Here is a 14,680-nt window from a genome sequence, read left to right on the forward strand (position 1 = left end):
ATAATACTAACTCTTAACATTCAAAAAAGGCATTCTCAAATATCTTTGAATACAGTCGATTTTTCAAAAATATTTATAGCTAAATTAAATTATCATTAAGGACTAAGATTCCCACCTCAAGGGGAGGGTCACTATTACAATGAGGAACACAATTTTTAAATGAAATGAATAATTGTTATTTATATCAACATGGTTGGGAAAGTATTAGGGGCAAGAATATTCTAGATCTGATCATCAACCATGAACCAGATGATATCAGAGGGATGACAGAAGAGGAACCATTGGCAAGGACTGATCATGGAGTTCTAAGTTATACGATAAGGAGGGAGATGGCAATTGTTAATACATTAACTGCATGTTGATGCATATGTGCATGAAGGAGCTTTCAGTCCATGTGGATGAAACAACCTGAATTTAAGAACCATTTTCTTTTGATTTGATTTCGAAACCAAAAATATCTGGTTTCGAAAAAACCAGATATTTCTGTCAAGTAACATTCACCAGTAGCTGACTAATTCAGCCATAGAAAGCCCAAAAATCGCTCTGCCCTTCCCAATCAAGATTGATGCAATCCTGCAATTTTTTGAATTCAGTTTATGAAGGAAAAGGAATAGGTTTTAATTTCAAGAAAGGAGATGACAGCTTAAGGTACTACACTGCCTTTATCAACTGAGGAGATTGCGTCACAAAAGCTACGAATTCATATGTATAATTAAGAAACCGTAGTATGAGGAATATGCCAAGATGGACAAATAATGAGCTAGCCAGTTCTGCTCTTAGATAACACAGCATAAAAAGATGGCATGGGGAAGTTATAGAGTGATAAAAAATACAAAAACCTATAACAGCTTCAAGTTGATCTTTAATAGTACCACAGAAAAGGTTAGGCTAGCTAGCAATGGCAGATTATGAGAAATCGCTGGATAAGAGAGCAAAGAACAGAGACAATAAGTTTTTCAAGTATGCAAATACAAAGAAGAAAAGAACAAATCAGATTAGACTCCTGTGTAATAGCATTAGTAGAGGCATATGGCCAAGAAAGCAGGCTTATACAACAGCCAAAAAAAAAAAAAAAAAAACCCCTTCCCATTTCCTCCATTCGTTTGCTCCGAAAGTTTATCCACTTATTATTGAATTTATTTAAACTATCAACTTCCAAAACAACAGATGAAAGTTTGTTCCAGCAATCAACTACCCGATGGCTAAAGGCAAATTTCCGCACATCTCTTCGACAACTGTCTTTCCTCAATTTCAGTTTATGCCCCCTCAGGTTTGGAATTTGAGAAAGAGGAAGAATCCTATCAACACTGAGCCTACTCAATTAAGGCCTTATACACCTTAATCAGATCACCTTACAGGTGCCTAGTCCCAGACGTAGAACTTAAGCCTTTCTTCGTAAGGGCTCCCCCTGGTCCCCTCACTCTGTACTCGTTCTAGCAACTCTACATCTTTCTTAAAACAAGGCCTGCAGACCTGTACGCAGTACTCAAGGTGTGGCCTGACCATTGCCTTATACAAGGGGATAATCACCTCATTATCCCTGGTAGCAAAATTCCTGTATATCATTGACAAGACCCCATAACCTGCTCTGGCAGCATGCCTGCACTGCTCAGAAAGCTTCATATCTAACTGCACAATTACCCCCAGGTCTCTTTCATTCTCCACTACCCTGACTGTAACACCACACATTTGGTACATTTCTCTGGGGTTACTGCTACCCATATGTGGTACTTTGCATTTGTCAATGTTAAACTTCAGTTTCCACCTCTCAGCCTATCTGCCCAACTTCCTAGATCCTGTTGCAGTGGCATACTGTCATTAACAACCCTGCCAACCTTTGTATCATCTGGAAACTTTGACATTATGCCCGATATATCTTCATCAATATCATTGATAAATACAGAAAACAACAATGGACCCAACACCGAACCCTTTGGGGACTCCACTAATAACATTAGTCCAGAAAGAACAATGTCCATTGATTACCACTCTCTGTCTTCTCCCATTCAACCAGCCTTTTATCCATTGTAGCAACTTGCCCTTAATGCTATACTGCTCCAATTTGTACAGTAGTCTTCCATGTGCAACAGTATTAAAAACTTTCCTGAAATCCAAGTATATGATATCAAAATTATTTTTTGAATTCAGTTCCTTTGTGACCACATCGTAGTATCCAATCAAATTAGTAAGATAAGACTTCCCCTTAACAAACCCATACTATGTCTGAATTATTACTGCAGTCTTGTCCAGATGAGCCCCCATCACCACCAAATACGGAGGATGCGGAAAGGTCAGGGAATGACCACTGCATATCCCGGAGCAATATGGCCTTAGTTGTTAATGCTCCTAAAAACCAAAACAACAAACAACAACCAGATGATCCTGCAATGCTTCTTTAACCAGTGACTCCATTATTTTCCCCACAGTAATTAAACTAAAGAAGTAAACTAACTGGTCTATAATTACTCGTGTCACCCTTTGTGAAATGGAAATACATCTTCATATCTCCAGTCCATGGGGAACCTCCCTTGAATCCAATGATGCTCTCATAATTATGGCTAAGGGTTTGCTTACTTCCTTTGCTACCTCCTTCAATTAATTGGATAGATCCCATCCACCCCAGGTGCCTTTCTTATATTTAACTTCAACAATTTCTCTTCCACTTTTCTCTCCATTATTACAAAACCATTTAGCTCCCTGTTAGAGTTTAATAAGCTTCTGTTCTCCACTTCCCTACAGAATTACTCACGTGTGAATGTAGATGCAAAATACTCATTCAGTTTGGCAGCAATCTGAGCAGGATCAACTATAGTCAAACCATCGATATCAAGTGGACTAATCTGATTCATACCCTACCTTTTAGAGTTTATATAATTAAAGAAGTCTTTGCATCCTCTGCAAAGACTTCTTTAATTACAAAGATTTCTTGTAATCTGCCTTTGCTTGCTTAACCTCCTTTGTGACTTGATTACAGATTAGCTTATATCTACCATACGCTTCTGTGTTGCCTGACAATTTATATGCATCCCATGCATTTTTCTTCTCTGTCACGAGTCTCATTAGTTCATCTGACATCCATTTGAGCCTAAACCTTGAACAGTATTTCTTAGTTGGTACAAAAAGCCTTGTAGCTTCCAAGATTAATTCCTTGAATGCTTCCCATTTAGAATCTGCTGTTGTTAACATCATTAGTTGGTCCCACTGTATAAAATTTTAAAAATTTACGAGACCACTATAGTCACCTTTACGAAAGCAAAAAAAATCCTTCCCTTTACCCCTGATGGTAGTTGCATCTTTGAGTAAATCCCACATCAGCACAGTGTAATCACTGCCACCTAGTGGTTCCTTTATCTGCAAATTCCTAATGCATGAATAAACACTGCTGATAATCAGATCATGAGTATTACTCTCTTTCTCTGGTTGCCTCTCGAACGGCGCCTCCGTAGCCAGGTGGGAAGGAGCAGAAGTGCGTAGCACACGCTTCTTGATTAGACCGGGGTTCGAGTCCGTCACCACCAAATACGGAGGATGTGGAAAGGTTAAGGAATGACCACCGCATATCCCGGAGCAATATGGCCTTAGTTGCTAATGCTCCTAAAAACCAAACGACAACAACAGCCTCTCGAACATGCTGCTGTAGAAAACAATCATCCAATAAATCCATAAAAGTCTTGCTAATGTGTGAGTGACCAACCACAAGTTCCAGTCATTATCTGGAAAGTTAAAATTCCCCATTATGAGACAATCTAGTTTATTGGCCCACTCTATTTCTCTGTATAGTTGTTCATTGTACTCATCAGAGTCATTAGACCTATAACAAACTCCTATCCTCATTTTTGCTTTCCCAGTGCTTAACACCAAACTGCCTCAACATTGAACTGTCCATCTAGATCAACTGGATGCTTCCTTACATTTTATGTGTTTCTTAACTAACAGCATTACTCCTCTTCCCTTCCTTTCTGTGGACATAGTACTCCCTAAAACCCAATTCTACATTCCTTATATCTGTGTGACACCATGTCTCTGATATCTGAAAAATATCCGCCTTTGATGTCTTGACCAGCACTTCAAATTCAAGAAATTTATTCACTATACTCCTAGCATTGGTGTATATACAAGTATACATGCACCTATTTTTACTCTTACCCTAACACAGCCCATGTATTTACTTGTTTCACAATGACTCCCAGTAGTTCCTGAATTCCCCAGTACCTCGCTTTCCGGGCTGCTGCTCATTCCAATACGTGTGGGAAAATCTTAGATAACCCAGCTGATGTTACAGATGAATTGAACAGGTACTTTGCATCAATATTTAATGATGATGATAATATGATGATGATGATAATTTAATGATAATAAAGTCTCTATGCAGTAAGAAAAACTGTGCAGATAAAACTGGGAAGCATGAAATTAGTGATATTGAAATTTCAGATTATTTATTAGAAAAACTTTCAAGCATAAAGGAAAGTAAGCCGCCTGGAAGTCAATGGCATTACCCAATAATTCTGAGATGGGCAGCAAGAGAGTTCATTGAACCACTAGGTTAATTAGCAGGACATCACTGGACCCAGAAGTGCCAATGTATTGCTAATATGTAAAGGTGGTTCTAAGAGTGATTGGGTAACTACTGACTGGTCAGTCTCACTTCGGTAGTATAGAAAATCACAGAAGCAATGATCAAGGGTGCAATACAAGCTCATTTTGATAGAAATGGAATTCTGAATTGTTTTGTAATAGGGAAATCATGTTTAACCAACCTGGTTAACAACATTTAACCAGGTTGGTTAAACTCGTGAGCTGGAGGTGGGAAATAACTTCAACACTGTTTACTTGGATTAGACCAAAGCATTAAAAACTCAATCTTGCATGAAATGAAATTGTAATGAAACTGGATTATATTGGAATGACAAGGAAAATCCTTACATGAATCATCTAATAGCTGCAGGGAGGCAGATGGTTGTGATTAATGGTTGCTCTTCAGATTGGGCTAATATAAGAAGTGGGGTTCCCAAAAGATCAATAGTAGGACCACTGTTTTTTTATTTTCATTTTCTTAAATGATATCAATAAAGGGATACAAGGTGTGATGTCAGAACTGGTAAATGATGTCAGGATTATTAAAATAATTAATGATCAGTGGCAAGCAGCACTTCAGTGAGGCTGAACAAATAGAGGAAGAAAGGGATTTGGGAGTTATGATATAATCAGACATGAAATTCTCTGAGCAGTGTAGACAGGCAGCAAAAAAGGTCCACAGTGTCCTATCAATGCTTTATCAAACATTTGGTTGTTGAACTAGAGAGATCATAATCCCACTGTATAACGCAATTGCAAGATCACACTTGGAATACTGTGTTCAAGTATAGAGAATGCCCATTAAAAAAATAAGAATTTTAGGAATTTTAATCTTTTCAAGAACTGAGGTTCTTGAAAAGATTAAAAGATGAGCAATGCACCTGGTGAGAATGGCAAAAGGACATCCATGTGAGGAAAAACTGAATGTATGGGCTATACAGTTCGATAAGTAGGCGGCACCTTAGAGGAGACCTAACCAAGGTGTATAAAGATAGGTATCTATGTGAGGAGCCAAACTGGTAGTTTATTTTATTTTATCATTTTTTAATTAATTAATTATTTTTTCCCCTGGCTGGTGTAGCAAAAGCCACTGGCTTCCTTGCACCATACAGCTAATACTAATACTATTACCAAATTAATGATGAGTAAATATTATAGGGCAAACTCATACCTCCATCAAGGCGTCTACACCAAAAATGTTGTCTATCAAGAGTTTAATAAAGCATTGCATTTTAGCAAAAGATATTGCTAATAACAAAACTAAACCAGAAGTCAAGCACTGTACATAATGGTATCGCTAAATCTTATTTAAATTTTTTTTTTTTTTTTTTTTGTTAGTTGTTGGTGCATCGGCTTCTGTGGCCATAATGCACCTCCCAAAGTTTTTGCATTTTACTCTGATCCAAGCCCGAGGCGGGATTCGAACCCGCGACCTTTGGGTTGCCAGGCAGACACTTTACCCACCTGGCTAGCCCGGTCGGCTATTTTTAAATAAGATTATATTTAAAACTTATAATTATTCATATCTTTGCTTTGGTAGTAAAATATTTTTTGAAAATTTAAATTTATTGAAAGATATTTGAGAGTGTATGCTGCTAATTGTTAAGAGTTAGTGAGTTACAGGTGAGTCAGTTGCTCTGGGCCCTTCAGAGACCTGGATCATGGGAAATATACAAAAAAGGAATTGGAAGGGAAAAGCAGACCCAGCCAGTTAGGATATCTAGTTCTCTACATCCCCAATCTTACCCAGTGATACATTGTCAGGTCAACGTGTTACAGTATATCTCTTTTCTTGAAAGCCCAAGGGGTCAATTTTCTTAAAATAAAATCAATTCACTTGTTTATCTTATTCAGGTTAACTTTCTTCACATTTCTCAAAATGTGTTCCATATAATTATAGGAAATTTTTAAACGAATATTTTATTTTTTGGCGCCTTCACATATGATGTATAAAAAAGTGTATGTATCTATTATGTCCATCCATACCCAATTTGAAGTAGTAACTATGGGCAGATTTGTATTGAAATAACCTTGCTTATTTCTCAACAGGTTGTTTTTTTTTTATGCTTCTTACTATGTTTCTCATTCTAGCATGGCTAATTCTGATTATTATTATTAGCTGTTTTATATAATATAGTATTTCTTTTGATTCAGTTTCGGTCTAATAATCTATTGTTATTTCCATTAGTGGCTGTGCATCTTTTGTAAAGGTGATTATACAAGATATCATAGTACTCAAGTCATTATAAGCATATAATGTGTTTTTCTAAGAATATACAGTGTGGTAATTGGAAAACAAGGCTGATATTATGAGACAAGTGCTGGTATTGCCATCTACTAGAAGTATACATGAGTGATTATTCCTCAAGCACTGCAGTCAAGGTCAGCAGAAATTGCCACCATTTCAGAAAGTAGTGTGAGCTGAACTGCACATCTCTCCTGTGTCTGTGTTGTGAAGGGACAATGGAACAAAGAGCAAACATCAAGTTTTGTGTTCGAATGGGCAAAAGTTTCAAATGGCAAAGCAAATGCATGGAGAGAATTGTCTGTCTTGTGCACGTGTTCGAGCGGCATAAATGTTTCACCCATGGAAGAGAGTCACTGGAAGATAACAAACATCTGGGTCTAGCAAAAACAATTCGAATGCCAGTTGATTGAAAAGGTGCAGGAAATCAGTTCCAATGACTGTGTGAAATGCTTCAAATGATTTCAGAAGATCTGTGCATTAATAAGGAAGCCATTTGATGAATGATAACCCCGGATTTGAAGAAAAAGAAGGTCTGGGTTAAAAGGAATGTTGAACAAACAAGGTTTGTTCCACATTCGTTAACAGATCATCAATGACAGGTGCGAGCCTCAATGAAAGGTTATGGGTGAAGAGATGTGGTGTTTTCAGTACAATCCTGTGAAAAAGTGCAGAGCAGAAGTCAGCAAACTATCCCAAACCAAAAAGGTTTGTCAAGAAAGAGAAAAAAATATTGCTAATGACGAAACTAAACCAGAAGTCAAGCACTGTACATAATGGTATTGCTAAATCTTATTTAATTTTTTTTTTTTTTTTTTTTTGTTAGTTGTTGGTGCATCGGCTTCTGTGGCCATAATGCACCTCCCAAAGTTTTTGCATTTTACTCTGATCCAAGCCCGAAACCATGCTCATCACTTTCTACAATAGCAAGGGAATTGTGCACACAAAGAGTTCCTGGCTAATGGCCATGGCTACTGCCTGGACATTTAAAAACATTTATTGCAGAGAGACTCCATGTACAGCCTCAGTACGGACAAGATGGCAGTTGGTTCCTCTTGCATGACAATGCACCAAATCACAAGGCCCTCACTGTTCTAGAGTTTTTGGATAGCAAAAAAGACTGCATACTGTCACACCCACCGCATTCACCAGACTTGGCTCCATGCGACTTCTTTTTGCTCCCAAAGCTCAAGGCATCACTGAAAAGCTGTTATTTTCATAACATTGACACCATTCAAAGAGCTGTGATGACAACACTGAACAGTATACTAGTCACAGCCTTCCACCAGTTGTTCCAGTGACTTCCTGATCATTGCATGCAGTGTGCAGATGCGGGAGGAAGTTATTTTAAATAAACCAAAGTTAGTTTACTCATATGTGGGATCATTATTTTTTCTAGCATCAGTCTCATTTTCCAATTGTGCATTGCATATTTCTTATTCACATAATGGTTGAAATGTTTTACAATGATGATTTTTTAAAACAAATTGCAAAGTAAACATAGTTATACAGTGGACTTCCACTTAACTAGTGTAAATGGAACCAGGGAGCAGGTGATTAAGTGAAAAGCATCGGTTCTATACAGTTAAATTATTTTTGGCATGAAGAAACAATAAATAAAAAATGAATACAGTGCAAACTATCAAACTGGCAATTAAAGATATACTATAAATACAACCAAACATATAAATTGACTTTTTTATAAACTCTCTTACACCTAAATTACAAGAAACTTTTTATCAATAGATTTTATTACATACTTCTAAGTATTCAAATTTAAAGTACTCATAATTTCTTTTCCATAGCCAATATTATCTTTCTTTTTTTTTTTTACACAATTATTAGATAAAAAATAGTCTGCAATATTCATCAATGTGTTGAATATTGCAACACTTGGTTCTTATTGCTGATTGCCAAGACCTGTACTATTAAATTTCACACACACACACACACACACCCTACAAGGAGAAAACCACATGCTAATGGCTGCTAGAAACTTAATATGACTGCCCGCTCTATTACGACTGTTTGCTCTTCCAATGTAAAGAAGCTCTGAAAGCGCTGACCGGGCTAGCCAGGTGGGAAAAGTGCCTGCCTGGCAACCCAAAGGTAGTGTGTTTAGGGGTTCGAATCCCGCCCCGGGCTTGGATCAGAGTAAAATGCAAAAACTTTGGGAGGTGCATTATGGTCACAGAAGCCGATGTGCCAACAACTAACAAAAAAAAAAAAAAAAAGCTCTGAAAGCTTACACAGACATATAGTGAAAGCAGGTACAACATTAATAATTTCAATCTTCCAAAGATAGCAAGTCTGATTTTTAATATGGCCTCTTGCAAAATATTATATATTACAATGGGCCCAATACAGTCCAAAACTGTTGAAGGGTATGATGTTGCCAAAAACTCCATAGTTCACCATTAATGCCAGCTCTCTTTCCTCATTAGATGCCAGGACACTTTCAAATTATTCCATATGACTGTTTGAAAGATCCACCAAATCTAGGAGGTCAACAGCAATAATTCAGCAATAAATCTTTAAAGAAATTCATTCAGTAATAATTTTTATGAATTTTAACACTAACCAAAATTTGTACATTAGACATCTCATATTGTGAAATCCTTCACAAATTACGTTAGTATTAGTAACGGCCGCATGGTGCAAGCCTATGGCTTATGCTGCACCAGCCAAAAAAAAAAAAAAAAAATCCGAACAAAACAATGATAAAAAAATAAAATAAAATAAATAAATAAATAAAATAAATAACTAAATATTAATAATTAATAAATAAAAAAAAATAAAATAAAAAGGAAATTAAACCTATCATCCTATGCGCCTCCCTTACCCGAAAGTACTATCCAGATGACCTTTGAATTTCCCCAAACTGTCGGCCTCTACCACCCATGAAGGCAACTTATTCCAGTAATTTATAACTCGCTGGCTAAAATAAAACTTCCTGCAGCCCAATCTAAACATTTCCCCCCGTAACTTGAATTTATGTCCCCTAGTTCTAGCATCATTTATAATCTTGAAAATTTTGTCCTCATTCATTTTACTGATGCCTCTCAGAGCCTTAAACACCTCAATCAAATCTCCTCTAAGGTGTCTAGTTTCCAAACTCTGCAACTCACATATTCGAAGTCTTTCTTCATAAGGACGCCCTTTTGCCGATCTCACCAGGCGAGTTACCCTACTTTGCACCCTTTCAAGAAGCTCGATGTCTTTCTTTAGGTGCGGTCTCCATACTTGAACACAGTATTCCAAGTGTGGTCTAACATAAACCTTATATAATGGGATTATCACGTCCTGTTTACAATGCTCAGAGAATTTCATGTCTGACCGTATCATAACACCCAAGTCCCTTTCCTCCAGTACTGGGTTTAGTTGAACTCCACCAAGTGAATAAGTTTTTTTGGGATTACTGTTTCCCAGGTGTAATACCTTACACTTTGTTGGATTAAAGCACAGCTGCCATTTTTCTGACCATTCCTGAAGTCTATCTAGGTCTCTCTGAAGAAGCTCAGCTTGACAATGATCATTAACTACTCTACCAATTTTAACATTATCTGCAAATTTAGACATCACGCCCTCTATCCCTTCATCAATGTCGTTTATGAAAATTAAAAACAACAGTGGTCCTAATACTGATCCTTGGGGAACTCCACTTCTTACATCATCCCAATCTGAGGAATAGCCATTTATCATAACCCTCTGCCTCCTGCCCTGAAGTCATCCTGCTATCCATCTAAGGATTTTCCCAGTGATTCCAACCTGTTCCAGAATATAAAGCAACCGCTCATGTGTGACTGAGTCAAAAGCTTTGCTGAAATCTAAATAAACAATGTCAAAATTATTCCCTAAATCCAGCTCGTGAGTGACCCTTTCAAAATAGCGAACCAGATTTGTTAAACATGATTTTCCCTTTACCAAACCATGCTGAGTATCCTTGAGAATTTCAATTCTATCCAAATGATCCTGAATTCCACCCTTGATCATTGCCTCCATGATTTTCCCTACCACTAAAGTCAAACTGACCGGTCGATAATTTCCCACTTAACTCTTAAGAGCCACCCTTATGTATGGGAGATACATTTGCACTTTTTCCAATCCAAGGGAATCTCCCCAGAGTCTAGTGATGCTCGCATAATTAGCCTCAATGGTTCAATGCACTCGCTTGCCGCCTCTCTTAAGACTATAGGGTATATTCCATCAACTCCAGGAGCCTTACTGGTCTGTAGGCTCGAAAGTTTTTTCATTAAATAATCTTGCGAAATTTCAATATCATTAATTACATATTTTTTAACTTCGCTCCCACAATTTCCCATTGCCACAAAAGGCTTTTCATTTGTAAATATCGATGCAAAATAACTGTTGAGTTCATCTGCAACGGCAGCTGGTGTATTTATTACTATCCCCTTTCCCTTACGTAAAGGTCCAATTTGGTTTGTCCTGCTCTTCTTGGCATTTATATATGTGAAGAATTCTTTATTCCCCCCTCTTTGCTCTGTTTGCTAGTGATTTCTCATAAACTGCCTTTGCCTGTCGAACCTTTTCTGTGGCTCTATTACACATCACCTTGTAGCTGTTATAGGCTTCAGTACTTTTTATTGCTCTGTAACCTTTCCATGCCACCTTTTTCTGCTCAAGCAATGCGGCAACTTCACTATTCATCCAACTTGGAACCCTTCTCATGGAGTATTTTTTAAATGGTATATACGCATTCAAGGCATCTGCGATTAATGTTTTAAAAGCGTACCACAGTTCAATTGTATTCATTCTCTGAGCGATATCTACCCAGTTAATAGAGGCCATGTAGTACCTTAAGGCATCGTAATTTCCTTTTCTGAAATTAAAACCCATTCCTTTGCCTTTTACTTCTGCTACCTCTCTCTCATCATCATCCACCGTAGAACTCCGTGATCACTTCCTGCTACTGGTTCCTCTACTGTCAGCCCTGTTATGCCATCTGATTCATGTGTGATGATGAGGTCTAGGATATTCTTTTCTCTAGTACTTTCCCTGACATGTTGATACAAATAACAGTCATCTAGTTGATTTAAAAATTACGATTTTTTAAAAATATTTAAAAATTGATTTAAACGTTCTTCTTATACTTCAAATAAATAACAGACTTTTCTAATGAGGATGTGTTACTTATTGAAAGTATAAGAGGAAGGCAACTCGTGAATGATTTCACAATGAGATGTTATAATCATGATGCTTAATGTGCAAACTACAGTTTATCTTAAAATTCAAATATAAAGTAATGATGCATTTCACTAAAAAATGTCACAGTTTGAGCCTTTCTACCCTAATTTTATTAGTTCTTTATGGAAAATAATTCTTTAATGTAGTTAAGTGCATTTTATCATCACTGTGGATTATGCTGTAAGTAAACATATCACCTATCAACAGCAATTATCAAGTTATATTAGAAGCAATTATTTTTAAATTTTCTAAAGAAAATTTAAAAATACTTCCTTTAAATATAATTTAAATAACTTAAAATTTGCTTTTAAAACTGAAAATTTTCTATGGAAGAATCATTTCAATGGCTTTCCATTGAATTAAAATGATTCTTCCTGTTTTTTTTCTGACAAAGTACCCTCTGAGTATCTTTTTCAAATTAAATACAATAATCTGAATTCCCAAGTTAAGTCACATTTTAAGTTGCAAACAGAATGAGAAACATACTCATTTTTCAGTTCATATAAAGCTTTTTTTGTTTGCTGTACGTTCAAAACCTGGACATTTTTTCAATGTAAATTTAAATACGTCTTATTCACAGGCTGATTACAGTTACATCAGCAATTTTTTGACCACCTGAATGGTCAAAAAATTGTTGATGTAACCGCAAAGATTTAATTATCATTTGACTGGCTAAGTGACCCCTTAATTATATTTAAAACTATCAGAATTTTTATCTCACTGGAACTCGAATATTTTTCTGTGCATAAAGCTTCAAATGTATTGCCTTTCATAAGTTTTCTAATAAACAAATAATGAATATATGAATATTAGATTCAATGAATAAAGGAGGACTAATGAGAAAAGTAAACAAAGTAACAGAAAACAGTCCTAATAAGCAACAAAACTAAAGATTAAAAATATAACATGAATAAAAGTTCCATGATATTATTTTTACAATTATAATAATAACAACAGTAATAAACAACAAAATTTAGCTCTAATATATGAAAATGCACTTTACTTCAAGCTGCTTTTTCCACTGTTTGAGAAGTGTAGATGTTACATGTTTTGCACCTTTCACTTTTGATAGTGGTGCTTCATCATTTCCATCATCATCTCTGCCACTAAGGGTCTCCTAATTATATGAAGAGAAGGAATTAGTCTTGTAAACTGGTCAGTTATAATACAATTACTAATAGTTATCATACACTAACAAACAGTTTTTAACCGGATTTTGGATAATAGTTATTAGTTGTCATACACTAATAAACAGTTTTTAACCAGGTTTTAGATATAAATGAATGAAACGTTCAGTCAGACTCAATGCCAAGATTTGCATATGTGAAAATGGTTTATGTTTTAAAACATGCTATTAGATTCCCATTTTAAATGTGTTTTTTTTAATTGTTTAAAAAAAACACTATCAGATTTCCTCTTATGAAGCCTTTTACCGTTATCTTAGTGTGCACATTTCTAAGTGTCTAGATTTTAATAATATTTTAAAGCTTTAGCAACTTCCCAGTTTTGCAAAATTTTTCACTGGCCCAATGGTAAAGTTACACTTTTTGGACTACTGACCTTTAAACTGTTTGGCTGTATTTCTAATCTGATTTTTATTGCCAAGTAATATTATATTACTTGACTTAAAAATTAAATAAGTATTCTTCAGCTGGGCTAAATTATTGCTCAGCTGCTTAGTAGCTGAGCAATCATAATTTGCATTAAGAAAATTTATGGAAAACTCACAAGAGAGAGAAACATAACAAAAATCTGTATTTTGGAATAGGTGACCTTAAAATGAATTAAGTAATCCCTTTATTGCCATTAAAAAATAAATAAATAAATAAAATAAAAAATACAAAGGCAGTGCCTTGATTACAGAAAATCTAGAGGAACAGTCAATGATGTCTACAAATTTGATAATACATATACTTTATTAAAATTCACTACAAATTAACTTCATTATCTCTTCCTTGTAGTTCTTAAAGACAAACCATAAGTTCAAATCAATGTTAAAATGATTAAAATCTAATACAGCTCTGTCTATAGATGTAAAGCCAAACTTTCTTATTCTGCAGAAGCCAGAATGGAGTTTGTGGAAGTTCCTCAAAGAAACTATATTCTAAATAGGACAACTTCCATCAACTCTATATAAAAGATTAAACTTTTTTTTTTTTTTTATTGTCACAATTTTCCACCTGATTTGCATTGGCATAATATCTAAGTTCAGATATAACTAGCAACAATTTTTTTTTCTTTTTTTTTTTGGCTGATGCTGCATAAGCTCATACACTTGCTTTCTTGCATCACATGCCACTACTACTACTACAAAGAAGCTGTTGTTGGAATGTGAAACTTATAGTTTATTCACCAAGAAAGGAATTCAAGAAAGAAAATTCAGCTAATAGGACAGGGTGAATCACATTACTAGGAGCAGTACACCAGATAGGGTATCACAGACAATAAAAAAAATGGAATATACAGATTGTCATATACTGAAGAATGACTTTTTGCTTGGTACCATAGCTAGGTTACATTTTAGATTCCATACAGCATAGAACATTATAGAATTTAAAATGTCATTAAAATGTAACTTAACATTCAAATGTACACCAGAAATGGCTTAGAAACTACAAAGAAAGAGTAAAAGGAATATATTTAACTTTGTTGTAA

General features: G+C 35.6%; 1 protein-coding gene across 1 annotated transcript in view; it reads right to left on the reverse strand.

Annotated features, from left to right (window-relative positions):
• Positions 1-14,680, reverse strand: part of Noc2 (Nucleolar complex protein 2) — a 113,553-nt gene that overhangs the window by 78,693 nt on the left and 20,180 nt on the right. Inside the window, exon 4 of the mRNA XM_090387238.1 lies at positions 13,029-13,142. Coding sequence (XP_090243364.1) covers positions 13,029-13,142 — 114 coding nt within the window. The remainder of the gene's footprint in view (positions 1-13,028; positions 13,143-14,680) is intronic.

Source organism: Mastigoproctus giganteus, chromosome 13 (assembly GCF_048544385.1).
Source record: "Mastigoproctus giganteus isolate SK-2022 chromosome 13, ASM4854438v1, whole genome shotgun sequence".
Classification (NCBI taxonomy): Eukaryota; Metazoa; Arthropoda; class Arachnida; order Uropygi; family Thelyphonidae; genus Mastigoproctus; species Mastigoproctus giganteus.